This window comes from Microtus pennsylvanicus, chromosome X (assembly GCF_037038515.1).
Source record: "Microtus pennsylvanicus isolate mMicPen1 chromosome X, mMicPen1.hap1, whole genome shotgun sequence".
NCBI classification, from domain to species: domain Eukaryota; kingdom Metazoa; phylum Chordata; class Mammalia; order Rodentia; family Cricetidae; genus Microtus; species Microtus pennsylvanicus.
The window spans coordinates 19198832-19224028 of record NC_134601.1 but is presented as its reverse complement, the minus strand read 5'-3'; the positions used below and the strand labels follow the sequence as shown (position 1 = coordinate 19224028).

General features: G+C 47.5%; 2 protein-coding genes across 6 annotated transcripts in view; both read left to right on the top strand.

Moving 5' to 3' along the window:
• The window catches only part of Mecp2 (methyl-CpG binding protein 2), a 67867-nt gene extending 61332 nt beyond the window's left edge, over window positions 1-6535 (top strand). For all 4 annotated transcript variants that reach the window (XM_075958546.1, XM_075958547.1, XM_075958549.1 and 1 more), the window contains one exon: window positions 901-6535. In XM_075958546.1, the coding sequence (XP_075814661.1) occupies window positions 901-1993 (1093 nt within the window). In that variant the 3' untranslated portion in view covers window positions 1994-6535. The remainder of the gene's footprint in view (window positions 1-900) is intronic.
• A 7928-nt stretch (window positions 6536-14463) lies between these two features.
• On the top strand, window positions 14464-24641 carry Irak1 (interleukin 1 receptor associated kinase 1). Of its 2 annotated transcripts, XM_075956793.1 has the most exons (15): window positions 14464-14706; window positions 14783-14950; window positions 15252-15383; window positions 15497-15600; window positions 15785-15973; window positions 16223-16287; window positions 16690-16804; window positions 17608-17726; window positions 18108-18315; window positions 18651-18716; window positions 20038-20274; window positions 20384-20506; window positions 20882-21263; window positions 21728-21874; window positions 22914-23120. In XM_075956793.1, exons 1-15 carry the CDS (start codon window positions 14571-14573, stop codon window positions 22973-22975), a joined length of 2253 nt encoding a protein of 750 aa, XP_075812908.1. In that variant the 5' UTR covers window positions 14464-14570; the 3' UTR covers window positions 22976-23120. The 2 variants fall into 2 exon arrangements, with proteins under 2 accessions (XP_075812908.1, XP_075812907.1); XM_075956792.1 differs by lacking the exon at window positions 20384-20506 and having other exon boundaries at window positions 14466-14706; window positions 22914-24641.
• Window positions 24642-25197: the final 556 nt, after the last annotated feature.

Sequence of the window (25197 nt, the reverse complement as noted above, 5' to 3'; positions counted from 1 at the left end):
AACTCTGTAGCTACTTGTAGGACACTTAAAAACTAACATCAATACCAGATACATTCAGAAAGCACTACAGAGGTCCCTACCCTGTTTCCCTGCTTCAGAGTAGTTCGTCCTTTACCTATGCCACATGTCAAGTTTTTTCTGTTTGCCTCTAAATCAGTGTTGGGAAAGGTTTAGCAGGGCCTCTAAAAAGGGACACAAACTGACTCTGTGTACCTTTCCAACTGCTCCTTTTGCATTTGTCCAGTTTTAGACTAACCTCATAGTGTTTTCTGTTAAAGTAACTTCCAGAGCCAGAGGTTTAAAGGAGCAACTAAGAAGTATATCAGTTCTACCCCTTAAATAAATGATTCCAGAAAGGCTATAAATTTCCCCAGTATTTGGGGGTAGCTTTATTTAATCTTCAACTCTAAGAAAGGTGAGGAAAGCTTTATTGCACTGAAATGGGTTTCCAAAGAGGCTAGACTCCATACCTCGGTTCAGATGCAGGAATGTTTTGATGGTAGATTAGGTCTGGGTACCAACCAACAGAATCAGTCCAGCCCAATATTCCCCTAGTACCAGGCCTTTGGTTTCTGGATTGTGGAGAAGCCAGGGTGTACAGAGGAGTGGACTTAAGAGGTAGACAGGTCCTCTGAGGCTTTTAGGTCCAGCTGTTCTGGCTCTTGAACAAGCTATATAGGTACCCACTACTCCTGATAACATGATTTCTACCCATGCAGCAGTGCATTGCATCTGACCTAAGTGTGCCCTCCAGTTTTAGGTCATCTCAGTTCTTCAGTTTGACTCTTGTTCACTTACAATGTCTTATAAGAAAGCTTGTCATACCATCTTCTCTACCTCAGTCTCTTAAGTTGTCATAAAAAAATGTTATTGTTTGTGTCTCTCCATTTGTCTCCACAGTCCCCAGGGAAAAGCTTTTCGCTCTAAAGTGGAATTGATTGCGTACTTTGAGAAGGTAGGCGACACCTCCTTGGACCCTAATGATTTTGACTTCACGGTTACTGGAAGAGGGAGCCCCTCCCGGAGAGAGCAGAAACCACCTAAGAAGCCCAAATCTCCCAAAGCTCCAGGAACTGGCAGGGGTCGGGGACGCCCCAAAGGGAGCGGCACTGGGAGACCCAAGGCAGCAGCATCAGAAGGTGTTCAGATGAAAAGGGTCCTGGAAAAGAGCCCTGGGAAACTTCTTGTCAAGATGCCTTTCCAAGCATCGCCTGGAGGAAAGGGTGAGGGAGGCGGGGCTACCACTTCTGCCCAGGTCATGGTGATCAAACGCCCTGGCAGAAAGCGAAAAGCTGAAGCTGACCCTCAGGCCATTCCTAAGAAACGTGGCAGGAAGCCTGGGAGTGTGGTGGCAGCTGCTGTTGCAGAGGCCAAAAAGAAAACCGTGAAGGAGTCTTCCATACGGTCTGTGCATGAGACCGTGCTCCCGATCAAGAAGCGCAAGACCCGGGAGACAGTCAGCATTGAAGTCAAGGAAGTGGTGAAGCCCCTATTGGTGTCCACCCTTGGTGAGAAGAGTGGGAAGGGACTGAAGACCTGCAAGAGCCCTGGGCGAAAAAGCAAGGAGAGCAGCCCCAAGGGGCGCAGCAGCAGCAGCAGTGCCTCCTCACCCCCTAAGAAGGAGCACCATCATCACCACCACCATTCAGAGTCCCCAAAGGCGCCCATGCCACTGCTCCCACCCCCACCCCCACCCCCACCTGAGCCTGAGAGCTCTGAGGACCCCATGAGCCCCCATGAGCCCCAGGACTTGAGTAGCAGCATCTGCAAAGAGGAGAAGATGTCCCGAGGAGGCTCGCTGGAGAGCGATGGCTGCCCCAAGGAGCCAGCCAAGACTCAGCCCATGGTGGGGTCGACCACCGCCACAGTTGCAGAAAAGTACAAACACCGAGGGGAGGGAGAGCGCAAAGACATTGTTTCATCCTCCATGCCAAGGCCAAACAGAGAGGAACCTGTGGACAGCCGGACGCCCGTGACCGAGAGAGTTAGCTGACTTTACACAGAGTGGATTGCAAAGCAAACCAACAAGAATAAAGGCAGCTGTTGTCTCTTCTCCTTATGGGTAGGGCTCTGACAAAGCTTCCCGATTAACTGAAATAAAAAATATTTTTTTTTCTTTCAGTAAACTTAGAGTTTCGTGGCTTCAGGGTGGGAGTAGTTGGAGCATTGGGATGTTTTTCTTACCAACAAGCACAGTCAGGTTGAAGACCTAACCAGGGCCAGAAGTAGCTTTGCACTTTTCTAAACTAGGCTCCTTCAACAAGGCTTGCTGCAGATACTACTGACCAGACAAGCTGTTGACCAGGCACCTCCAACACCCTCCCCCCAGTGTGCTCATTAGAGACAGCAGTTGAGAGGACACTCCCATTTTTGGTGCCATTGATGCCCTGTCCATAGCTTCCCTGACTCTTCCACCATCCCAGCTCCCAATCTGAGGGACTGGGAGGTATGAGGCAGGAAAAACCATTGGATTCTTTAGAGAAGACTGGAGGTGGTCAGTGATTGTGGCCCAATGATTACAACTGTGGTGGCACAAGTCTGGCCCCACACCACCCCAATCCAAAACTGACAAGGTTATTTTGAAAAATAGGAGAGTGGCACCTGTCTGATCCAGCTCTGGCATGGCTAGGAGCGAGTTCTGAACTGCTAGATTGTAGACTGCCTGAGCCACAGAAGAGGATGACACAGGGTGAAATGTCATCACCTGTTCATAAGGCATGCTCTCCTAGAGAATGTTAAAGAGGTGCCATGGAGGCCAGCAGGACAGGGCACAGGCAGGCTGGGTGGGGGTCAAGCCAGGCCTAGTGCCACAGAGCAAGAGCAGCCTATGACTAATAGTTAAGGACTTAGTGGATGGAACAAGGGGTATGGGGGAAGAAAGAAAAATATTCTTCCAATTACTTTACAGTTTTCCTTTAGGGACAGCTTAGAATTATTTGCACTATTGAGTCTTCATGTTCCCACTTCAAAACAAACAGATGCTCTGAAAGCAAACTGGCTTGAAATGGTGACACTTTGTCCCACAAGCCACCAGACTTGGCAGTGTTCAGAACTACCTGGATGGATCTGTATATACCTGCGCTTGTTTTAAAGTGGGCTCAGCGCATAGGGTTCCCACGAAGCTCCGAAACTCTAAGTGTTTGCTGCAATTTTATAAGGACTTCCTGATTGCTTTCTCTTTTGTCCTTCCATTTCTGCTTTCCTTCCATTTCATGCTTTCGTTTCTTACCCATCCTCCTTCCCCTAGCTCCTAATTGTCTCTTCTGTTCCAGGCAACTTTAGTGCCCAACCACATGCTTACCTGACAGCAGTCAACCACAGCCCTAGGATTCTCCCTGCCCTTTGACTTCTCATTGCCAGTGCCAGCTATCATGTTTAACCCTGAGCAAGTGCTGGGCTCTGCTGAGTCCTTCCTAACCTCTGAAGAACAAGAGGTCAGTAAGCTCTTGCTCCCCTAGGTAGCTTCTTCCTTGCTAAGAAAAATGTCAAAAGGCTTTTCAGACCCTAAACAATGAGCCTTTTTACCTTCTGCTCTAGAAAAGTGGGCTAGAGAAACTGGGCCACATGTGGTAGCTGAAAGAGATATAGAGGCCCCCTGTGTACTGCCAGAATCACTGAGTGGCCCAACAGGAGCACCATGCCCACTATCCTTGAACCCACCCAGAAGTCTAATGTCAAGCATAATGTGGTAAGGCACCTGTCAGGACTTGAGCTGGGAGTGACACCAGGGCTTCTTGCTCTTCTGACATAAACACCTGCCAAGTCTTTTTCTAGTAGAATTCTTTCCCTTTTGCTCACTGGGGACTGGGTGGAGCCAGCACACCCCATATTTCAATCTCTGCTCTGTAAGTGTAATGGTGGATTTTATAGGCTTGGCTTTGCCGTGGGGTTTTAATTGATCAGTTTTTATTTGGGATCCCAAAGTTTTAACCTCTGTTCAGGAAGTCCTTATCTAGCTGCATATCTTCATCATATTGGTATATCCTTTTCTGTGTTTACAGAGATATCTCGTATCTAAATCTGTCCAACTGAGAAGTACCTTATCAAAGTAGCAAATGAGACAGCAGTCTTATGCTTCCAGAAACACCCACAGGCACGTCCCATGTGAGCTTCTGCCATGAACTGTCAAGTGTGTGTTGTCTTGTGTATTTTCGTTACCGTTCCCCAGCTTCTTTACTGCGGTGTAATCATGGAAGAGTGAAACATCATAGAAATCATCTAGCACTTCCTTGCCAGTCTTTAGTGATCAGGAACCATAGTTGACAGTTCTAATTGATAGCTTAAGATAAAACCATGTTTGTCTCTTCTGGAATGGTTAGAACTAAGTGAGAGATTTTGCCCCATTCTGATTGCAGTCATAGTTGGGCTTTCTTGCATATTTGTATCCCTTTCCTTGTGCTACAAATGCAAACCTTGCAACCAACTTCCCGTCAGGCAATCATTTTGCCTGCTCTGCTGTTGATCCTCAGCATTGGTTCTGATTCCTCCCCGGGAATGGAAGAGAGGGGTCAGAAGAGGGACTCTCAAGGGTCCAGGCTTCCTCCAAGGACAAAAGGCCCCTGCAGGCCCCCACCGCACCCCACCCCTGCAGTGGCCTCACACTCCCCAAGGACACCTTTCCATACCCTCACAGCATCTAGCCAGGTTGACATCAAATTGTTTATTGTGGTTTGCTTGGGGTTTTGATGTTATACTTACTTAGTCCAATGAAATGTGACTCTTAGGTTGGGGATCCCTCATCCTTGGAAGACAAAGTAGGCTGATTAGACATTCACAGTTGGGATTGCAGCACTTTGGGTGCCATTTTCTTTAATTTGATCCCCATCTTCAGCCTCCTCACTCCCCAGCTTTCCCTTAGAGCTGGTTTCAAAACTGCAGGTGGTGGTGCCTGCAGCTCCTTAGGGTTTTTTTTTTGTTTTTGTTGTTGGGGTTTTTGGTTTTTTGGGGTTTTTTGGGTTTTTTTTTGTTGTTTTTTTTTTTTTTGGCTTTCTGCTTTTTTTTCCCCCATTCCCTCATCCCCAAATAAGGGCATCATGAGTCAGTCTACTTTAAGTGGGCAATTTTGGGGGGGGGGGGTGTTGCCCTGTCAGCTAAGGACTCTATATAGGCACTCATGCTGCTTTTGCCTTGCAGTCAGGTTAACAGGAGGTAGAAAGAGAAAGCCATAGGATTCTCACCAGCTGTGTCTGGCTCAGACCTGGAGTATGGCCTTGCTTTTGATGTATTTGAATATTATAAAGATTGGGTGGCATTTTCACTGGATATGTAAAGAATACAGGAACTGACCAACAGCTTTCAGGTACCTGGGGCTAGATCTTGAAAGTCATATCCAATCTTCCCTACCATGTTCTTGTTGTTAGTTACTACTACCTCTCCCAAATAGATTGTTGTATATCCTCCAACTATGTTTGTCCTGGCCCATTCCTGCCCATTCTTGAATCTGACTTAACCAGTGGAACTGATGCCCCTGACAGTGTAGTGAGTTGAGAACTCTTGGTCACAGCCAGCCTCTAGTACAGCTGCCTTCTGCTGGTGCTGTATTTCCATATCAAAAGGCACCGGGGAGATCTAAAAGTACTACTTCCCCCATTCCATCAGTGCCAATGTAGCCTGTGATCCCAGCATGGGTACAGAGAACTCTGTTTAGTGCTATCCCAACAGACTAGAAGCCACAAACTTTGGAAGTGGGAACCAGAGCGGCCCAAATTGCTGCTGCTTCCCCCAGCTTGTTCTTGCTACGACAGTGATAAAAGCGCAATAACCAGAGACTTACTGCCAAGTTTGGTGGGGAAAGAGTTTCTAGAGCTAATAGGACTTTTGAATTTTAAATAAGTTGTAATAAGTGGCTCAAGCACAGCCAGGAACAAGCAAAAGGCTTGGAACTGATCAGATGAGACCAGCCAGATTTCATGCCACTCAAGTGGAGCCCAGCTGCCTGAGCTCTATAGCACTTCTCTAACCACAAAGAGCAGTCTAGCCAGGCTCTCCAGGCTGAGGAGTGGTCACAGGTGCCAGTTCTAAAAGAAAACATTTGTGCATCAGTTCATGGCCTATATCTTTGCCCCATTGCTTGCTGATTCAGGTTCACACTACAGATTCTAGGACAGATGGCTGAGACTTGGAAAAAAAGTTTCTAGAGCCCCTGTGGATCATGGCATAGCAAAGTCCCAAGTTGAAGGGGACTAGGCAGATGCAGCAATGCCCTATGCTGGACCAAGTGCCCTCTGCTCCATTCACATCCTCTTCTGGCTCTTCCTTCCTGTTCTCTGCTTCAGTGAACCAGCCAAACTCTGAAGAGAGTTGTTGATTCTCTCCATTTTGATGTCCTTCTATTTTAGGTACTATATTAATCTTTAGAAAAAGCTTAGTCTAATTGTTACAAATCGCTAGGATACTGCCTCCCCCAGTATGCTAAAGGGGAAAAGTTGAACACTGAAACTAGTTCTCAACTATTTAGTAGGAAAACCTTGAAAACATTTGGCAAAAAAAAAAAAATGATACATTTTGATGGTTCTGAATAAGAGGAGGCTTTTGCAAAAAAAAAAAAATGTTGATTCAAAAGTACTTAGTTCTGGTGAGTGATCTGAGCAAAGGGAACTCCTACATCTGTGGAGGTCAAACTGGCAGACTGTTGAGATTCGAGACATTATTATTAGAAAACCTCTTTGGGTAGCTGACCCCATGATACCACTTCTGACCTTGTCCTTTGCTGGTATGAAGTTTACTGGCCTACCAGATGCCAAAACTTCATGAAACCAGCTCTTGGTGTATCAAGTGGAACACTTGTCAATGACCCAGAAGGCCCATCACAAAGTGTCTTCTCTCTTCTCATCTTCACTGAGCCTACCCTAGCACTACTGCATAAACTAGGGAGGGTGTGTTGCCTACAGAGCATCCCTCCCTGGGACCTACTGTCTCTTGTACTCTGCCTACCCCTCCCTCAGGATCTTGGCATAGATGAAATGGCTGTGTGGCAAGTACTTTGGCATGCCCTCCTAAACTTACCCCAGTGCCTCTCCCTGCCTCTTTAAGTCAGTCTCCCACTAGGGAGGCATGAGAGCCCATAGAGTGGAGAAGGGAGGACAAGAAAGGCAGGCAGGCAATGCAAAGGCTCTAGGAGGAAGGACAGGCCCTCAGGCTTTGCACAAGCAGGACTCAGCCACTCATGGAACTAAGTATCATCTTTGAGTTTAAGAACATTTGGGCAACTTGAAAATGACCTTTGTTCCTTGCTCTTCCTCTCATCTTTTATCAGGTCCTGTTTAGCACAAAGAGAAAATGCAGTGAAAAGGCAAAGAGGTTTGGCTCCTGCCCACTGATAGTCCCTCTCCCTGCATTGTTTGTGTGTCAAGTGGCAAAGCTGTTCTTCCTGGTGACCCTGATTATATCCAGTAATTTATAGACTATATGCTAGGTCTGCTTTGTCTCTTCTATTCTGGGCTTTTGATTTGCTCTTCAGTTTTGCTTTTAGTTTTTCTATTTTTATTTTATGTACCAACTAGACACAAAGCAGTTGAATTTATATATATATATATATATATATCTGTATATTGCACAATTATAAACTCATTTTGCTTGTGGCGCCACACACACAAAAAAAACTTTTGAAATTATACCTGTTGCTTAATTACAATATTTCTGATAACCATAGAGTAGGACAAGGGAAAATAAAAAAGAAAAAAAAAGAAAAAAAGAAAAAAAAAAGACATCTGCTGGTCACTTCTTCTGTCCAAGCAGATCTGTGATCTTTCCTCACTTCTTTCAAAGGCTTCCCTGTGCTAAGTGAAGGAAGCTCCAGGCTGCACCCAGGTTTTGTACTTTGTTTCTCCTCTGCCGTGAAAGGGGCCCCATGATTCTGGGTGCAGAACAGTTCATTTCAGCATGGCAAGGGGGGAGCAGGCGCACTCCCTTTACCTGCTGAAATCAGAACTTAGTGGGCATAGCCCAGTCCTCACTTCTAGCGGTGGGGAACTGGCATGCATGGTGGTGGCCCAACGTCCTCCACCCTTCCCTGGCCAGGGAGAGCCTGTGTGTAGTAAGTCTGGCAGGCTTCCCCCAATTAGCAGGGCTCGGAGCATTTCAAAAACCCTCCTCACTTTGCCGAGTCCAGGGACTGGAGAGGAGATAGGAGACTTGACCTATCTCTAAACTTGTTAGCTGTACCAGGTAGAATGCCAGAGACCCCAGAATTACATCCAGCAGTCCAATGGGTCTCCTCCAGAAATATCCCTTTCTCTTCTCCCTGCTCCCATGAGTAACTGCATTTGCTTTTACAATTCTTGATGAGCAATATCTGCTAGACAGTTTAGCCGTAACAGTTCTTTTTGCAAAAAGATCATTCTTAAGTAATTAAAAACACCCCCCAAAAAAATCCAGAACCTTGTTCTTCCAAAGCAGAGAGCATTACAATCAGTAGGGCCAAAATCTGCCCTACACCTCCACCCTACCCTCCTCATCGTTGCTTCTTATGAGGCCAGAATATAGCAGAGATATTTTGTAGGCCCTTTGGGTGGCTGGGCTACCCTCGTGCCTCTTGGAAGATGGGCTGGGGAAACCTCTGAAACCCTATTCTAGAACCTTACTCTAATGAGCAATCAGTATTAGCAGAGTATCACAACATTATTCCCCAGTCAGCATAGGATGGGGGCAGAAGGGGCCAGAGGGTTGTTGCCGCTAATACTTGGCCACTGGCCAGTGGGTAACCATGTGAGTGCTTTATGGCTGATGTGAGATCAGCACCCAAGTTAGCTTCACCTGGTGACCTCTAGCTCTGCCTGGATGGAGCAGGCCACCTGGTTCAATGTTTCTGGGCAGCTTGGACAATGGAGTGCAAAAGGCTTGCAGAACATGAAGCCTGCTCCTTACCTTGCTACCATGGCCTCCTTTTCCATTTGATTTGTCACTGCTTCAATTAATAACAGCCGCTCCAGAGTCAGTAGTTGATGAATATATGACCAAATATCACCAGGACTGTTACTCAATGTGTGCCGAGCCCTTTCCTTGTGCTGGGCTCCCTGTGTACCTGGACACTGTAACGTGTGCTGTGTTTGCTCTCCTTCCTCTTCCTTCCTTGCCCTTTCCTTGTCTTTCTGGGGTTTCTCTGTTTGGGTTTGGTTTGGTTTTATTCTTCCTTTTGTGTTCCAAACATGAGGTTCTCTCTATTGGTCCTCTTTAACTGTGGTGTTGAGGCTTCTATTTGTGTAATTTTTGGTGGGTGAAAGGAATCTTTGCTAAGTATATCTCTTCTGTGTTTGAACTGAAGTCTGTATTGTAACTATGTTTAAAGTAATTGTTCCAGAGACAAATGCTTCTAGACACCTTTTCATTAAAACAAAGCATTTGAAGGTAGGGGATTGGTGACTAAGACAAGAGGGGCAATCTGAAGAGATGATCCCTGCTCAGATCAGCCAAAAGCCACCAAGAAGTTAAGCACTGGATTCTCATTCCAAGTCAAGAGACTGAAGTTAATATGTTGCTATTTTCAAAGTTAGCAGAACCAGGTTTTGTTCCACCCAATGGATTCTTTTGATTCCCCTTCTAAGATTATTACTACTATTGTTAATTTTAAAAAAAGACAAGGTCAGTTTCTTACAGGTGGGGGGGGATGTAAGAGCAGAGCTGAGCTCACTGAGTAGGGAAAGGCTGGGCCTGTGTTTGCTTCAAGAAGTTGCCCCACTGAGGACACAGGTTAGGAAGGAGACAGAAAATTAATTAGCCACTCCTTGCCTAAGAAGGATAAGTCAAGGCAGTAGGCATTATTGTCTCCAAAGCATGTTTCAGGTACATGACCTGTCAATACACTCCTTTCACACCCCATGCTGTCCCCTAGTGCATAGTACTAATCTGATATCTCGGCTCTCCACCATGCCTGAGGAATAAAATGATGGCAGAGGATTCACTCCTTCAGAGTCCCAACAAAAGCTGGGTGTGAGATACCCTCTTCTCTTTCCATGGCAAACATCTTCAGTAAAGCTGTTATCCTTATTACACATTGTTTCAGGCTCATATAAGAGGAACAGACCTGTGCTCCCTTAGAGCCTCTTGTGAGGATAGTGCTACCTGTAGTGACCAGTTGGCCATGGCATTTAGTAGCTGGAAGAACCAGACAGGGTACATGCTCCCTCCTAAATCCATGTTGCGCTCCCCTCTGCCAGCCTGAAGGGTGAGATCTGTAGGACAGTGCAGCCAGTGACAGGTCACCCTGTATTGAAAGATGTTGGCACCAGCTCAAAAAGCCCATCTGAGTTTAGGAGCAGGCACACAGGACACAGAGATCCAGAACAGGCATAACTGGAGGGGTCGATCTTGAAAAGCCCTCTGTCGCATTCACCTTCAGTTTTTGTGTTTTGGGACAATTACTTTAGAAAATAAGTAGGTCGTTTTAAAAACAAAATATTGATTGCTTTTTTGTAGTGTTCAAAAAAAAAGGTTCTTTGTGTATAGCCAAATGACTGAAAGCACTGATATATTTAAAAACAAAAGGCAATTTATTAAGGAAATTTGTACCATTTCAGTAAACCTGTCTGAATGTACCTGTATACGTTTCAAAAACACCCCCACTGAACCCCTGTAACCTATTTATTATATAAAGAGTTTGCCTTATAAATTTACATAAAAATGTCCGTTTGTGTCTTTTGTTGTAAAATCAAGTGGTTTTTCATAAGGTTCTTTTACTATTTGAAAAGATGGGCAGCACGTGGTTTTATTTTATTTTTGTAAGTTTTTTAATACATGTGAAAGCAAAGAATACTCAGCATGCCTTTCTAAGTGATGCGTTTGCACCTTTTGTTGGGAAGTACTGTATCCTGTGCTGTTAGCATTCTCGATAAACCTCTCTGTGAAAGTGACTCAAGGTCTGGGCTTTCATTATAAGTCAGCAGTCCCTTTCAGCTCACCTGACAGCATGATGGTGGGTTTGATCCAGCTATCCTTGAACCCCAATAGACTCTCAGTACTGAAGTGGGAGGGAAGGGAGGCCTGTCTCATATGCTGGCCTTGGAATCTTCCTCAGTTTGCTCTTTGTCAATGCTTCCTAGGCACACTGCACTAACATGTGACAGGAAGGCCTGGGATGAGTGTGCCTAGAGCACAACTTCCCTCTCCTGACCAGTGTGGCAGGGGCAGCTACTGGGTCCTGGTATGCCACAGTGTTTTTTAACACCTTTCTCCTCAACTATGACTTCTATGAGTGGCTAACCTGCATTCCTGGCCAGGCTAGAGCATGCTGAGGAACTGCCTAAAGGGATCCTTTGTGTCACTGGTTTCCTATAAGAATATGAACCTTCTGCATCTGCTCACTCATTATGGCTGTCCTCAGACTAATCTGGCGTTGAGGAGAGGATAATGAGTGTGTCACATGCAATTGTGGGCAACCTAGTAAAAGTTACCTTCAAGTCCTGGCTTCGAATGTTAAATGAAAGGGTTGAAGATTCACCATGTAGACATAGAGCATCTACTGTGTGCCAGACCTATACCAGACACTGATAGTCTCCAGTACACACAAAAGGACCAAATCCCTGCCCGTAGAGCTTAGCATATATGCACACAATAATTTTTTAAAATATTTATTTATTTATTATATATACAATATTCTGTGTGTATGCCTGAAGGCCAGAAGAGGGCACTGGACCTCATTACAGATGGTTGTGAGCCACCATGTGGTTGCTGGGAATTGAACTCAGGACCTTTGGAAGAACAGGCAATGCTCTTAACCTCTGAGCCATCTCTCCAGCTCCCTGCACACAATAATTTTGAATACTAAAGTTGGTGTATCTCAATAATGACTGACCATTGAGAAACCACTCTGTTCAACATATGGTTGACCTCTTGGGTTGTTCTGTTTGTTTGGCAGGGTCCAACTTCTAGCCCAAGCTGACCTGAATAGGGTATAGGGTGATCTGCCTCAGCCTCCTAAGTGCTGAAATTACAGATGTGAGGCACCATGCCTAGCTTTGTTTTATTTATAACAAGGTCTCACTGTGTAGCTCTGGCTGGCCTAGAACTCTGCATAGTAAACCAAGCTGGCCCTCCTGCCTCTGCCTATGGAATGCTGGGATTACAGGCATGTACCACCACACCTAGTTTGACGTTATTGTGAGAGTAGTCAAATTGGCTGTGGTTTCAGAGAAGAGGCCAGAGTGGGAGCCAGCCATGGGCCTTGTGTAGACCTTTCTAGAAACAGTGTAAGTTTCTTAGAGGACAGACAAGTGAGAGGGAACCCTTTCTATCTAGAATCGGTATGACAAGAGGGTCTTGGAGAAACTGATCAGAAGAAAATGTTGCTTTACAAGTGTGCTTTCAGCTAGAAAACAGAAGGAAGGCCATGTTGCTGCCTATGGGAAAGTTAAGAGGTATGAAACTCCAAACAAGCTCAAGATGTGCCCAAGAGAAGAGTTAGGTGGGGTTTAGGAAGCTTTCCCCACCGCTTTTTATGCTCAATCTTGTCAGGAAGGAGTATATGCAAACTCAACCACAGAGACAGAATGAGAAGTGCTTTGTAGGATAGCCAACTAAAGAGGATTTTTTTTCGGGTTTGGTCTTGGTCTTGTATCCCTGGCTGCTCTGGAACTCACTATTTAGACCAAACTAACCTGAAATTCACAGAGACCCTCCCAGAGATCCATCTGCCTTTGTTTTCCAAGTGCTAAAATTAAAGGTGTGGACCACCAAGCCAGACAGCAAGGAGTTCTTAATGGCTTAAGGATGTTGTATGTAAATTCAGGTAGGTGGGCAGTGGCTGGCTACACCACCTTCCAAACAGCCATAAAGAGCTGGGACCATATGGGAGGGCTTTGGGAAGGTCTTCTATAAGAAAGTGATTTGGTGATTTGTTCCTGAGGCTTACCAGAGGCATAAAGTTCATGCAGGTAAGTGATATTGACTAATGGTAAGTGTAGGCATACCAAAGAGTTCCACAATAGCCCAGAATGGAGTATACAAAGGTTTACTTGAGAATAAAGTCATAGTAAGGGTAGCAATCCACAGTCCTCTATGTGCTGGGAACTGGGAACCGAATCCAGAAAGAAAATGAGGGCTGCACACACTTATAGTACGTGAGACCACGTCCAAAATGGGCCAGTAGCTAAAAGGCTATTGGCTGAAAGTGTTCCCACAACACCTCACCCTTTTGTCTAAATAAGAGGGTTCTAAGGCTAATGCAAAACTATATACAGTAAGAACAAATATCAAGTATAAAACTATATACAATAAGAACAAATATCAAGTATTGTCCAAGGAAAAGAGGCAAAAACATACATAAAAATTAGAATTACAACCAGCATGAACAAGCAAGAAACATGTTAAATGTTTCGATAGTTATCCTGTTCTAAGGAGTCTAAGCCTTATATTTAAAATGGCTTGGCTAAGTCATGAGAGGAAACTAACTATGACTATCTAGTCTTCAACCCATCCAAGACCCGAGAAGGGAAATATTACTTGAGTAAACAGGAAGTGCAATCAAGCAACTTCCAAAAGGTGAAAGATGCTTTTCGTGTGTACTTATAGTACTTGAGACCACGCCCAAAGTAGGCCAGCAACTAAAAGGCTGTTGGCTGAAGGAGTTCCCACAACAGCTAAGAGCAGTGAACACATGGGAAGAGGACTTCAGAGAGTAGAGTGGGACCATAGGAAAGCAGTGTGCACTGAGGCCATGGAGTGACAAAAAAAACCCAAAGAAATCCCTGAATGGAGAACATTAGAGTGGGCAAGAAATGCTCTTGTGGTGAAGGTAGAGTCACTGGCAACTGCTCTAGAAAAGAGTAGGGGAGGCTGCTAGACTCTAGTTTCCTCATGAGGAAAAGAGCAAACTAAGTCAAAAGTGTGACAGAAAATGGAAAGGGGTGGCAAAAGCTAGACATCATGAACATGGGGACAGAACAAGGCTCTGTTAAGAGACATAAGTGTGTTGGTTAGCTAGCTAGTGAGGAGCCTGCACAGGCAGATACTGTGAAGATCCTGGAGGCGTGGGTGGGGGTGAAATCTAGCACACAGGCGGCGGCATGGTGTGCAATCTTCCATTCTTTGGACATCCATCTTTACCACCAGATGACTAGAGTCAGCCAGAGGGCCGTTTTGTGACCCACATTTGACCCTGCTCTACCAACATTTCAGCCAACTCTCCACGGTCCCCCAAATAAGGCCAAAAGGAGCCTCTCCGTGACTTTCACCAGGCTTGCTATAAATCATCTTTGTAGAACATCGTCTCTTTCCTATGCCCTTTGTCTCCAGAACTGGAAGTCGTTCTTCATCCTGCTCAGTCCTATTCAGAAGGTCCCTACTCCTGGAAGCCCACCCTCTGTGTAGAATCACAATCCTCGGTTCTTTCGCAGGGTACGCCCTCCTGCCTGGCAGAGCTCCTTCCCCCTGGTAGAGGACGGCTTGGGACGCCCCCGTGTGGCCGAAGGCCGCGGAGGGCAAGATGGCGGCGAGCCCGAGCACCGCCTCTTCCGCCCTCCCGGGCGTTGCACGAGGCCGGCGTGAAGGGGAAGTGAGTCAGTGTTTGTGGACCCGGCCGGCTCAGGCCCGCGCCCGCCGAGGCCCCGAGAGGCCCCGGCCAGGCGGCGGCGTCAGCCATGGCCGGGGGGCCGGGTCCTGGGGAGCCTGTGGTTCCCGGCGCCCAGCACTTCTTGTACGAGGTTCCACCCTGGGTTATGTGCCGCTTCTACAAAGTGATGGACGCCCTGGAGCCCGCCGACTGGTGCCAGTTCGGTGGGTGACGACAGGCCGGCGTGGGGCAGGGGACCCGGGCTTCTGGTGCTAAAGCCTGACGTTCCCCGCCCCGCAGCGGCCTTGATTGTGCGCGACCAGACAGAGCTGCGGCTGTGTGAGCGCGCCGAGCAGCGCACAGCCAGCGTCCTGTGGCCCTGGATCAACCGCAACGCGCGCGTGGCTGACCTCGTTCACATCCTCACGCACCTGCAGCTGCTGCGTGCGCGGGACATCATCACAGCCTGTGAGCGAGCGTGGCCCCAGGGACCCTAGGGACGGGAACCCATGGGGGGTGACGGGTACAGAGCCTCCCAAGACAAGGGACTATATGGGAACCCCTCCCTACACACACACACACACCCCTCCCTACACACACACCACACACACACACACACACACACACCACACACACACACACACACACACACACACACACACACACACTGGAGGTGACGGGTACAGAGCCTCCTGAGACAAGGGACAACACATACAGAGACCGAGACAGACTTGAATCACAACCCTCCTCTCCTTCCTTATTATCCCAGGGCACCCTCCTGCCCCTGTTCTGCCCCCAAGCACTGCTGCTCCAAGGCCCAGCAGCATCTCTGCGGGCTCCCAAGCTGAGGACTGGAGCCCCCGGAAACTGCAGTCCTCTGCCTCCACCTTCCTCTCCCCAGGTAAAAAGAACCTGGGTGTTGGGCTTGATAGGCCTGAAGAAAAGGCCACCATGACTGTTGAGATGGCTGTAGACTGCTGCTGGTCTCTGCCTCTCACTGGCATCTTTATGAAGCTTTTCCAGGCTCCCAGACCTATTCTGAACCAGAGCTCCTCCAGGTTCGATTCCCTGCTTCCCTCAGGCCACCACTGCCATCTTCAGCCCCTTCCTGTACTAAGGTAGGTGTCCTTTAACCCCCAGGGAAAATTCCAGACAAGGAGGAAGAAACTCAGCTTTTGGTGTGCCACAGAGCCCACAACAGCACAGCCAGGTCATCTGAGAGACAACCAGGGTTGAGGGGAGCTTGCAACCTGGACCAAGAATAGACAGGGTCCTCACCTGATCCATGGTCTCTTCCAACAGCCAAGCCCAGAGACCCCAATGTCTGACCTCCAAAGGACACATCCCTCCCCATTTTGCTGGCCCTTCTGTGAGATTTCCCAAGGCACCTGCAACTTCTCTGAAGAGCTCAGGATTGGAGAGGGTGGTTTTGGGTGTGTGTACCGGGCAGTAATGAGAAATACCACATATGCTGTGAAGAGACTGAAGGAGGTAGGTGTAACCGTGGGGTAGCCACCTGGAAGACAGTCCATCAGCCCTTGTTTGTCCAGTTTCTCCTTCCATCAGCCCTCACTTCTGCAGTCCCCTGCCTCCAGCCTCCCCAAGCAATTCCTTCAGTCCTCTGATTCCAGTTCAAGGACCCCAAAGCCTTCCATTGTTATGGGCCTGGAAACAGCTGGCAAGCTTGGCTCATGCTGCCTACTTTCCCTGCCTCTTACCCCACCATGTCTGGGGCTGCAGGAGGCTGACCTAGAGTGGACTGTGGTGAAACAGAGCTTCTTAACAGAGGTGGAGCAGCTGTCAAGGTGAGCCTTGGGGGTCCTTCCTGTCTGGGGGCACAAGGAGAGATCCACACCAGGGCCTCATCAGTCTCTAGGACTGTACAGAACAAGAACTGGCTCCCTTGAGCCCACAAGGCCTTGCCAGGCCCAGGTGAGGGAACCCATCCATCAAAGGCTGCGCACCCAGCCTGGCCTGATGAAAAGTAGTGGGGCCCAAAGAACAAAAGAACTCAGACTCCACCCAGCAGTGGTGGCGCACGCCTTTAATCCCAGCACTCAGGAGGCAGAGGCAGGTGGATCTCTGAGTTTGAGGCCTACCTCTTCTACAGAGTAAACAGCCAGGGCTGTTAAACAAAGAAACCCTGTCTTGAAAAAAAAAAAAAAAACAACAACCAAAAAGAACTCAGACTCCTCTCTTTGTAACAGGTTTCGTCACCCAAATATCGTAGACTTTGCTGGCTACTGTGCAGAAAGTGGTTTCTACTGCCTTGTTTATGGCTTCCTGCCCAATGGCTCCTTGGAGGATCGACTCCATCTTCAGGTAGTCCCAGCTGGTCTGGCATCTTTACTGGCTGGTCCCTTAGCTTATGTCAGGCAGTACCTGAGCTTCTGGCTCCCCCTCAAACTCAAGGTTTGGCCCAAGGGTTTCTTTCTTCCTTTTTATTTGCTTGTTTGTTTGAAACAATGCCTCACTACCCAGCCCATGCTGGCCTCAAACTGGCAATTCTCCTGCCTCAGTACCCTCTGTGCTAGAATTATAGGCATGTGTCATTATACCCATTTTGGCCCAAGATTTTCCATACAATTCTTTTGGCCTCTCCCCTGATGTTCCTCTAAAGAGGGGGTTATTCGCATTGCAAGCAGAATAGATAAAAGATTTAGTCCACATAGCTCTTGAGGGATGTGGATGAGTAGAGACAGGCTATCTAACTGAACCCGAGGTTGAGCCATGCCTGAGTGTCATACTCACAAGCCATCATACATACAAGGTAAGAACTTCCTTCCTTCTTGATTAATCTATGGTAGGGAATGATGGGAGAAGGGCATCAGTACTTTCTGTGCACTCAGGTGAACCCGAGCCTATCGGATTCTGTCCTGAGTCCTGAGAAATATTCTCTAGCTATTCTTCCAGCTGTAGAGTACTTGCCAAAGCCTTGGGAATAGTTTTAGTTACCACATGCTCATGAATTAGGTCATGGACAGTCTTGCTCCTCATTCTCCAGAAAGGAAAAACTAAGGCTCAGAATAAAACGGATAGCCACAGAGTGACAGGTGAGGAGAAGGTTGAGAGTCAAAGAACAGCTGCCCCCAACTGCCCTTGTGTCTCCATCTTTGCCACTCCAGACCCAGGCCTGCCCCCCCCTCTCCTGGCCTCAACGACTGGATATTCTTCTGGGCACAGCCCGAGCTATTCAGTTTTTACATCAGGACAGCCCTAGCCTCATCCATGGAGACATCAAGAGGTAAGGAGGGGCTCAGAATAGCTGTGGGAATAGTCTTATAGCTAGGAGAACAGTGGCCCGTGCTCAATTAGCACTCCTATTCTGAGTGCCTCTGTGAGATTCCTCATGCCCAGTCCTGTACTTGGGGCTCTGAGCACCCCTGCATGGTACATGTATGGAAATGGAGCGAGTGATAGGCCCAGATGGTGAGCAGAAGCCAAACTATGTGATAGGGCCCTGGGACAGCTAAGCCCTCAGACAACTGGGATGTGGTGTCAGTCACTTTTTCTATTCAGTGTGCCAGGCTGGTAGCCTTTAGTCTAATTTACCAGGGCTGCTTGAGTGTGGGGGACAGAGAATGCTAGGACCAGCCTAAACTGCTGCTATTCTTCCTTCTCCAAGTTCTAATGTGCTTCTGGATGAGAGACTGATGCCCAAGCTTGGAGACTTTGGCCTGGCTCGTTTCAGCCGCTTTGCAGGGGCCAACCCAAGCCAGAGTAGTACTGTAGCCCGGACTTGCACAGTACGGGGTACCCTTGCCTACCTACCTGAGGAGTATATCAAGACAGGCCGGCTGGCTGTGGACACTGATACCTTCAGCTTTGGAGTGGTGAGCCACCAGCCCTTCTGTTAGCTTGGGGAAGGAAAACCACCAGTAAGTAAATGTAGAAAAGCCTAGAAAATTCTAGGCTTAGGTCACTGAGAAGCTAGCATAACTTTGGCCCTATACAACTCCCTCCTCCCTAGCACAAAGTTGTGTTTATTTTATATCCTAATTGCTTTAGCTTTGTTCCCATAACATAACTCTGTCCTTGCTGGGAGTTAGTCTTTACTCTTTACCTGCCTGTCCAAAGACCACTCTCCCATTAGCCCTGATCTATCCCCCACTCTACAGTCCTCTTTTCTGCTAAGACCTGGGGTGATGCTCTCCATCCCACCCTCTAGGTAATACTGGAGACCCTTGCTGGTCAGAGGGCTGTGAGGACACAAGGTACCAGGACCAAGTATCTGGTGAGACTCCTGAGGTGGTGCATGGAAGGAGGGGGGACAGCAGCAAGCAGTGGGTGCAGCCCCAGAGGGTGCAATGATACAGATCCTCTGCAGTGCCCCACAGCAGCCTGCCACTGCCACTGCTGACTCATCTGTGGAAGTGGGTGAGTCTCTAAGCAGTTTCTTTTACCTTGCTTGGAAAAACCTGTCTTTCTTCTATATGTGGACCTTGGGGCTAGGGATGTAACCTCAGTGGTAGAGTGATTGATTACCTTATTGCAAGGCCTGGGTTCCACTCCCATCAAAGAGGAAGAAAAGAATCTTAACAGGACCCCCTCTGCCCTGGGCTGGGGACAAAGAAACAGACATTCCTGATACCCTGAAACCAAAGCTGCAGTGGAACTCAGAAAAGGCAGGGCCTAGGAAAGGCAATAGGGAAAAGTTGGGCTGTTGTATGGGCAGTTCCAAGGCATCCTGACCCATATGCCAACATTCCTGTGCACTGAGATGGGGCTTAGAAATAAGAGACTTAAAGCCTAGCATCTGAACACATGCTTTTAGTCCCAACATTTAAGAGTCTGAGGCAGGAGGATTGCTGGGAGCTACATAGCAAGACCTTCTATCAAAAACAACAACAAAATTAGTCGATTATCGTGGCACATGCCTATAATTCTAGCACTTGGGAGACAGGAATTCAAAGTTATCCTCAGTTGCACAGTAGTTCAACATTAGCCTGAGCTACACGGAACCCTGACTCCACAAACGTACAAAGAAGAGGCAAGAAACCAGGGTTTTAGTCCCATCTTGATAGTGGCCATGGTTCAAATTCCTGTTCTTCATTGGGCCTCAGTTTCCCATATAGAAAACAGATTTCAATACATAAGCACTATTCCAACAATTCTTGGACCCAGAACACCCTTGGCTAAATACTGGGTCTTCACCTTTTACAGAGTTGTACATCTCCCGTTGCTTCTCCTGGATGGGCCTATCTTTGTCCACTGTTGGGCTCAGCAGGGGGTTTAACACAACCAAGAAACTGTGAACCAGACTCTACCCATCCCTCCTTCCTTCAATCTTCTTCATCCATTTGCATATCCCAGCTCAAGTGCCACTTGCTCAGGTCTCATGGTCCTTGCTAACAGACTAATCGGTTTGTTGGCATCTACTTCCCACACTGCCAGGAATGTCAGGTCTCTAAAAAAAGGCCCAGAGTGCTTGGTTTGTGGCTGTTTTCAATAGAGCCTCAGACAGCAGTGGGCTCACAGTGAAAAAAGACCATAGGGCTAAGCGACAGTGGTCTGGAAGATTTGGCAGAGCCATGCTCACAGTATTTATTCTACAGAAAGACCTCATTGAAGATGAGGCTGAAGAGGCTGGAGTGGCCCTGAAAAACACCCAGCCCAATCCGCAGGTGGGTGTGTCCACGGATGTGTGGGCTGCTCCAATCGCCGCCCAGATCTATAAGAAGCACCTGGACTCCAGACCTGGACCCTGCCCACCACAGTTGGGCCTGGCCCTGGCTCAACTAGCTTGTTGCTGCATGCACCGTCGGGCCAAGAAGAGGCCGCCCATGACCCAGGTATCCCTGGGGAAGCCAGCTATCCATAGGGACATAGTGACCAGCCAGAAACCTCAGATTCTTGCCCTTCTTGATAGCACGAGCTACACTGAGCCTGATCTCTTTACAGAGGCAAAACTCCCAGCATACATTCCTTGCTTGCCCTTTTGGCTCTTCTTTGGGGCGGTACTCTGTGGAACTAAGCGGTGAAGGGCTGCTGCTTCACTGGGTGGGGCTCAGATCCCTGTCGCAGGTAGAATCAAAGGGCTCTTGCCATGCCTCCTAGTTGGGGCGCTGTGTCACCAACTTTGTCTTTTTCTCTTACTTTCTGCCTCTTATTCTGGTGATAATTGAGATTAGAATTCATTAATGGCTTTGGCGGCCATGAATTGCGACAGTCCTTGTGATGGAACAAAGGGGCAATATTTTCCCAGCAACAGAGTGCACCAACTTGGTGTTCTCTGCTGTTCCTACAGCTGTCTGGTGCCTGTGTTGGCAACCTGAATAAAGGCAAGTCTAGGACAACCTGGAACAGCTCTGTAGTTTGACCACAGGGTGTCAAACGTGCTACCCTGTCCAAGCAGGAGCCCCAGCTCTGCCCATCCTGAGAGCCTCTCTCTCCATGCAGGTGTACAAGAGGCTAGAGGGGCTGCAGGCAGGACCTTCTTGGGAGCTAGAGGTTGCCGGCCATGGCCCACCTTCCCCACAAGAGAACTCCTACATGTCCACCATTGGCTGTGTCCAGAGTGGGGGTGAACCATGGCAGCCTCTCGTAGTGCCCAAAAGAGCCCATGTCCAGGCTGCCCAACAACTCCAGAAAAGCCCTAACCAGCCAGTGGAGAGTGATGAGAGTGTTCCTGGCCTCTCTGCTGCCCTGCACTCCTGGCACTTGACTCCAGGTTGCCACCCAAGCCCAGCATCCTTCAGAGAGGCTGGCTGTACCCAGGGGAGCACCACCAGAGAATCAAGTTTGAGGAGTGGCCCAGGCTTCCAGCCCACAACCATGGAAGGTATCTTTGGGGATGGGTATCCCAAGGTGGGACAAGGATCTCCTTTGACAATAACATATTTATTCCCCACCCATGTCTTCTGAGCAGAGGGATCTAGAGTTAAATGTTTGGCCCACTGTGACCTTAGCAAGCTCAAAGACATGGAAAGGGCCACAAAGAGTGGCTTGGGTACTGTCTTATTTCCCCTCGCTGGGCTATGCTCCCTACATGGGTGAGAAGAACTAGGAACTCCCTTTTTAGCCCTTCTCCTCACCTTATGCCTGAAATCAAAAGTAAAGAAGGCTCTGCCCAAGCAGCCTAGGAGCCTGGTCTGTGGTGTGGTCCCTCTCCCAGCCTGGGCCTCAGTTCACTGAAATTCTACCCTGCGGCCAATATCACAGGCAGTGGGGCCTAAGACGACTCTGGGGGTAGAGTTGTCACTCAGGGTTGCCAGGGAGAACTAAGAGATTACTGTCTCTGCCCAGGCTCATCCATGGGCAGCTCCTTCTCGTCATCAGAACCACCACAGATCATCATCAACCCAGCCCGACAGAAGATGGTACAGAAGCTGGCCCTGTATGAGGAGGGGGTCTTGGATAGCCTGCAGCTGCTGTCATCAGGCTCTTTCCCAGGTACCTGGATACCTCCAGCTCAGCTTCCTAAAGAATGAACCCCCAAAGAGCCTCCAACCCCTGTCATACATATGTGTACACAAGCTCATACACTGTAGTTCCAGGGCACACAGGCATACTTCCTTGTGTCAACCCGCTAAACAGCAGAACATTTGTTCTGACTGCACAATTAAGATCCCTACTCACCGAGAATGTAGGACAGGCAGGCCATTCCCTCTAATGATGGTTGGCAATGAGCTGTCAAGAACTGCCTGGCTCAATCTCTTACTCCCCATCAAGAGCACATTCCCTTCACCTATGGGTACCAGTCTCCTCCCACGTGCTCCCAGAAAACCTGAAGTCGCAGCAGGAATTTACCACCCCATGTACTATTTGAAAAGCTGCTGTTTAGAAAAAGAAATCCTTAGCTGGGCATGAGAGAGCACCTGTAAAGGTCATCCTTGGCTATATAGAAAGTTTGAAGCCAGGCTAGGATACATTAGACCTTGCGTCAGAAAACAAACTACCATGCTGGAGAGATTGTTCAGTGGGTAAGGGCATATGTAAGAGCTTTTGCAGATGACCTGGCTTCAGTTCCCAGAATCCACATTAGGTAGTTCACAACCACTTATAACTTCAGTCCCAGGGGATCTGAGTCTCTCTTCTGGCCTCCACAGACACCTGTGTAATAAGGTGCACATAAAACTCACCCAGGCACACACACATATAAAAATAAATATCTTATTGTCAAAAAGCAAACTAACAAAAAGACAGCACCTTGGTTCCAAAGAGTACCCTGAGCTGGGCAGTGGTGGTGCACGCCTTTAATCCTAGCACTCAGGAGGCAGAGGCAGATGGAGCTCTGAGTGTGAAGCCAGCCTGGTCTACAAAGTAAGTTCCACTACAGCTAGGGCTACACAAAGAAACCCTATCTCAGACTACACAAGCAAACAGGAAAAAAAAGTGCCCTGTAAGTTCTATAGTCATGGTTTAGCATTCAAGCCAGGGCATTTGAAAGGCGTTGTCCCCTACTTGCTAAGAGGTATTTTCTCTTTTATAGGCTTGGATTTAGAACCTAAAAACAGGCAGGGGCCTGAAGAAAGTGACGAATTTCAGAGCTGATTTGCCTGTTCACCCAGGCAAGTCCTTCAGACTCAGATGTCAAAGTTCTCATGGTTGGAAGTTCTCATGATGTGCAACCTCCTCAGTAGCCCAAAGGCGTCAGGTGTGGGACCTACCCTGGCGAAGGAGAAAGTGCTGGACCTGCTGTTCTCAGGGTACAAGCACAGGCAGGGCCAACTGAAGAGCCTGCAAGAAACTGATAGGGCAGGCCATCTCAGGCCAGCATTTGGGAGCAAGGCCAGCAGAGCACCTAAGGGATGGGGTAGCACATGACAAAAGACTGCTAGCTACGTGGGACCCATGGAGGCAAGTGAGGCTGTTTGTATAGTGGGAGCTGGCTCCCTTGAGAGCTAGACAAGGTATCTGCAGCCCAGGCTTGCAATAACTGTTCGTCCATCCCTCTGAACTTCGCTAGACCCCCAAGAGAAAGTAGCTATTGTGCTTGTAAATTGCAAAACTGAGTGTCTTTCAGTTCAGTCCACTAGCTGGAAGTGAGAACTCTGAGGTTTCCCCAAGAGTCCAATAGAATCCCCCTCCACATCTTGGGTGGGTATGTGCTCGCCTTGCCAGACACCTGTGAGCTGCTTTCATGTGACTGCCTACTAGGCAGGTTGTCTCTAGACCCTGGAGGTGAGCTGTGGATGACCCAAATTGAGCTGTAAAACAAGGTACTGGTTATGGCAGAAAGATCTAGCAAAGCCAAGCTTTGTGGTACCCAGACAGTGAGAAGCCCATAAAGCAGAAACTGAGAACAAAGCAAAAAAAAGTATTTGAGGAGGGAGGAAGGCTCCATTTTAAGAAGCAAGTTTTTGTGTAACCAAGTGTCTTCAAAAGTAATCCAGGGTTATAGCCCAGGCTTACAGTGATTCTGTGTTGAGTCACGAGTCACACTACATGCCCCCGTGAAGCACTGGTAACATCCAGTTTGTCCTAGAATAATAAAAGTACATTTTATGTCTGATTAAGCTTGTTGATTAAGAATTTGTTGCACTAAATGCTTTGTGCTTTTCTAATACTTTACATCCTGATTCTTGGGTATCCAGTCAAACTTCAGGCCCCTACTGTTAGCATTTAGGCATCTGGCCTGGCCTGGCCTGACATGAGACGTCCTCAGCTGCAGCCACTAAGAGCACCTCCTGTGCACATTTGCTACATCCCCTTATAAAAGGTGGGCCTTGCCCACCTCCCGTCTCTTTCTCTTCCTCTTCCTCTCTCTTTTTCTTCCATGAATCTTGTCCCCAGGGACCACTTTCTGCCCCCTTCTCTCCCCTTTTGCAATAAACCTTCCATGTGAACCCTGTTGCATGGTATGATTTCTCTTCATGGCATTTTTAAATAAATTACAATACTTAGCCTCTTTTTTATTCTCTTGCCATGCCCAGACTGGGGATAAATCCCCAGTGCTGCTACCCTTGCTTTCATGTGCCATTAAGTTTTTCTTATAGATCCCATGGGTATTAATGCTATTTGAAATGAAACTTTCATGTCCTAATCATTCATCAATCATATATAGAAATATAATTAAGTTTTACCTCTGATCTTTATTCTGTGACCTTACTTAAGTGCACTTACTAGTTCCACTTGTTTTGAAATGACTATTCTGGGATAGTGTGTATACAATCTTCCCATCTGAAAATAAAGACAATTTTACTTCTTTGCCAACTTATATGCCTTTTAATTTTTATTTTAGACAAGGTCTCACTATGTAGTCCTGACTGTTCTGGATCTCAATATGTAGACCAGGCTTACCTCAAACTCAGGAGATCCTCCTGCCTCTACCAAGGTATATACCACCATACACAACTGCCTTCTTATTTTTTTCTTCACTTACTACACTGGCTAGTGCCTATAAATTTTGGATATAAGTAAGAAACCCCTCCCACTCTTAGAAGTTCCTTTTTTGTTTGTTTTTTGAGATAAGATTTCTCTGTATAACAGTCCTGGCTGTTCTGGAGCTAGATAGAATTGTCTTACAGCTAAATGTGCCATTAACTGTAATTTTAAAGCTTGTCCTAGCTGTCAGAATTAGTGTTCTAAAGGTTAAATTGTAAGAGGAATGATTCAAATTAATACTTCGGAGTCTCTTAAGATATACATGGAATTTCCCTCCATTCTGTTCATGCAGTGATCACACTGATTTTGAAATGTTAAACTGGATTCATATCCTTGCTTGATCACTGCATGTTCTTTTTGTTGTTGTTTTGCCGAATTCCGTTAATTAA